This window comes from Chaetura pelagica, unplaced genomic scaffold (assembly GCF_000747805.2).
Source record: "Chaetura pelagica isolate M959 unplaced genomic scaffold, ChaPel_1.0 scaffold212, whole genome shotgun sequence".
Taxonomy (NCBI): Eukaryota; Metazoa; Chordata; class Aves; order Apodiformes; family Apodidae; genus Chaetura; species Chaetura pelagica.
The window spans coordinates 1,832,319-1,835,212 of NW_009952365.1; the positions used below are offsets into that span (position 1 = coordinate 1,832,319).

Sequence of the window (2,894 nt, forward strand, 5' to 3'; positions counted from 1 at the left end):
CCCCTGGGAACCGGGGCTGCTCCATCCCCTGGGAATCAGAGCTGCTCCATCCCCTGGGAATCAGAGCTGCTCCATCCCCTGGGAATCAGAGCTGTGCCATTCCTTGGGAATCGGGGCTGCTCCATCCCCTGGGAATCAGGGCTGCACCATTCCCTGGGAATCGGGGCTGCTCCATCCCCTGGGAATTGGGGCTGCTCCATCCCCTGGGAATCGGGGCTGCTCCATTCCCTGGGAATCAGGGCTGCACCATTCCCTGGGAACCAGGGCTGCTCCCTCCCTGCAGCTGAATTCTGATCCCATTTCCAGGTAAATACTTGGCTGATAACTGATGGAAGCTTATGCAAGTCTATGGAGAATGACATGGAAAATACCCCAGGACTGCTGTGCGTGGAACGGGTTTTAATCACAGTTTAAGGAAAATGAACTAAATCCTGCACTCGGGACATTTCTGTTGGAAGTGTCAACAACTTTCAGCATCTTTTCCTTGGAAAACACCGTCTTGACCAGTCCTACAGTATTTACTTCTAGATGTAACATTGTTAATGGTTTTAAAATGTAATTATTGTATTTGTAAATTGTACTCATTCCAGTAAGGCTGTATTTTGGCAGTTAGACACTTGAGTTTTAGCATTTTACCATTCATGAAATGGATGTAATTTAAACTGTGGTATATAAATTTAATAGTAGTACTGTTGAATGGCACAAAGCTTACTGAGGTAGATTCCATTTTGTCCATATATACGACTTAAATACAACCCTGATAGCTGTTCTGAAGGGGGTGCCTCAGAGAGAGAGAGAAGCAGACCCAGTTTACTGATTGATGCTGATGGACTTTTTCTTCAGCCCTTAGCGTGTCTCACGGTGATGGATAAAAAGCTCTACCTTCAAGTTGAGCTGGTTTAACTCCAGAAAAAACACTGCTGTAAATGTGGAGGTTCCTAATAGAGCCTCCCAGCAAAAAGCAGGATTTAAAAAAGGCATTTCTGTGAAGAGTATTTACGTCACATTTCCATTGTGAGAAACCTCCTGGAACAAGCCCGAGTTCTGTCGCAGCCACAGATGAACCATCAGGAAGTGCACAGATAGTGAGCACTTTTGGTGTTTTAGCCCCAAGCCCTGCAGAGATGCAGACAAGGACACAGGCAGGCAAAGAGGCTGGGGAGGCAGAGCTCACAGCCCTGCTAGAAAAATAGATTGGTTGCTGTTTTTTCAGGGCAGGGTTTCTGAGCAGGCTCTTGTTGCATTTCTGCGTTCCTCTGCTTGCTTCATCCTTTTTCATTTCCCCTCCATTTTTGAAGGCCCCAAGGGTTTAGAAAATGCTTTAAAGACAGGCAGCCCCTCCTGTGCCTTCCTGTTTTACCACTCGGGCAGGTAAAATACACATCTGTGGCACTGGAGAAGGAGCACAGCCCCAGCCTGACCCTCGGTGGGACCCCAGCCTCCCTGAGCTGTCTCATGGAGTTGGGGTAAATGCATCAAAATATGAAAAGGGGGAAAATTGTCCCTCTGTGTTTTCCCTGTGTGGACACAGGCTCAGAGCCAGGTGTCTGGTGTTTGATTTCAAGTCGAGGTCAGTCTCAGGCTGCTGCTGGCAACATGCTGGGAGTGTTTGTTCTCCATCTGCCAGGATGGAGAGCTTGGCTTCATGGGAGAATTGGGAAATATGGGGGGAAACAAGAAGGGATCTTTCCAAAATTCCATGCAGCTGTTGTTCAGAGGCACAGGAAGGGATGGGAGCACGTGCTGAACAGGGTGGGGGGGACTTCAGAAATGTGTCAGATGGCAAATAGTGATGATTTTACACTCACAGATGTTGCCAGGGTTGTTGCTTGTGCATTAGCCTTGGAAAACTTGGACTGTGCACGTTGGGAAGTGCCTGTTCACCCAGGAGTGATGTCAGCAAACAGGAATCCCTGCCCATCTTTGAAGAAAAGAAGGCAATCTGGAGGTGTTTGAGCTCTGAGATGACAGTTTAGGCTGAGACAGGCACGAGGGGGTGGCTGAGCTGTGTGCAGGCTCACAGGAGGTGTCAACACAGAAGGTAAAGCACAATTCAGTGATGCTGCTTCCTACATCCTTGCAGGTTCTGAAAGGAGACTTGGAGGTGCTCCTGGAGGGAGCGTTGAGCTCCATTAATCATTTTTTTCCCCTGAAATGGAAATATGTACAAACGGTGTGACCCACCCTTCCTGACAGGTGAATATAGGGCAACAGCTAGAAATTCTGCATAATTGGTTCATGCTGTGTACAATTGTTATAAACTCATGCTTCCAAAAGAGAGAGCTATGTCATAGTCTTGAAAATAAGGATTTTATAATGTAAATATTACCAGAACATAGATATTTTACTTTATATTTCATTTGAAAGACAAGGTGTTTACATTAGCATTGGGTTTTTAAACAGTTTTTAAACAAAAAAAACCCCGTAACCCAAAGCTCCCCAGGCTTGTTCCCTTTGTGCTGTCCCACAAAAAGAGGTGACCTTTTCCAGGAGTGTGGTGATGCTGGGATGCAGCCCCTGTGCTCTGGGGAAGGAGGTGGGGAAAGTCCTTCATCCCTCTTTGGGGTGAACTGCCTGGCAGCCCTGGACTTGTACTGGCAGCCCTGTGGGGACATGGTCCTCCAACAGCCACCAGCAAGTGACACAAAAACAGCTTCTCCCAGCCCGTCACACTGGGACCAAACTCCGTGGTCTGGGACAGGCTTTTGCATCCCACTTTTCCCAATTTTTCACACTGTGAAACCAGGTTCACTGGATGTTCCTTTGCTCAGGAGCTTCGAGCTGTGTGTCTCTGCCTTCTCTCCCAGCACGACCCCCATTCTGGACCCCTTTGGAAAGAGATGGTTTTGTTTTCCTGCCCCATCTGGTGTCTGAGAAGAGTGTCAGAGTGCCCA

General features: G+C 47.9%; 1 protein-coding gene across 1 annotated transcript in view; it reads left to right on the top strand.

Moving 5' to 3' along the window:
- The window catches only part of SGIP1 (SH3-domain GRB2-like (endophilin) interacting protein 1), a 37,717-nt gene extending 37,388 nt beyond the window's left edge, over nt 1-329 (top strand). The window contains exon 25 of the mRNA XM_010007981.1: nt 307-329. Within this exon, the coding sequence (XP_010006283.1) occupies nt 307-329 (23 nt within the window). The remainder of the gene's footprint in view (nt 1-306) is intronic.
- Nucleotides 330-2,894: the final 2,565 nt, after the last annotated feature.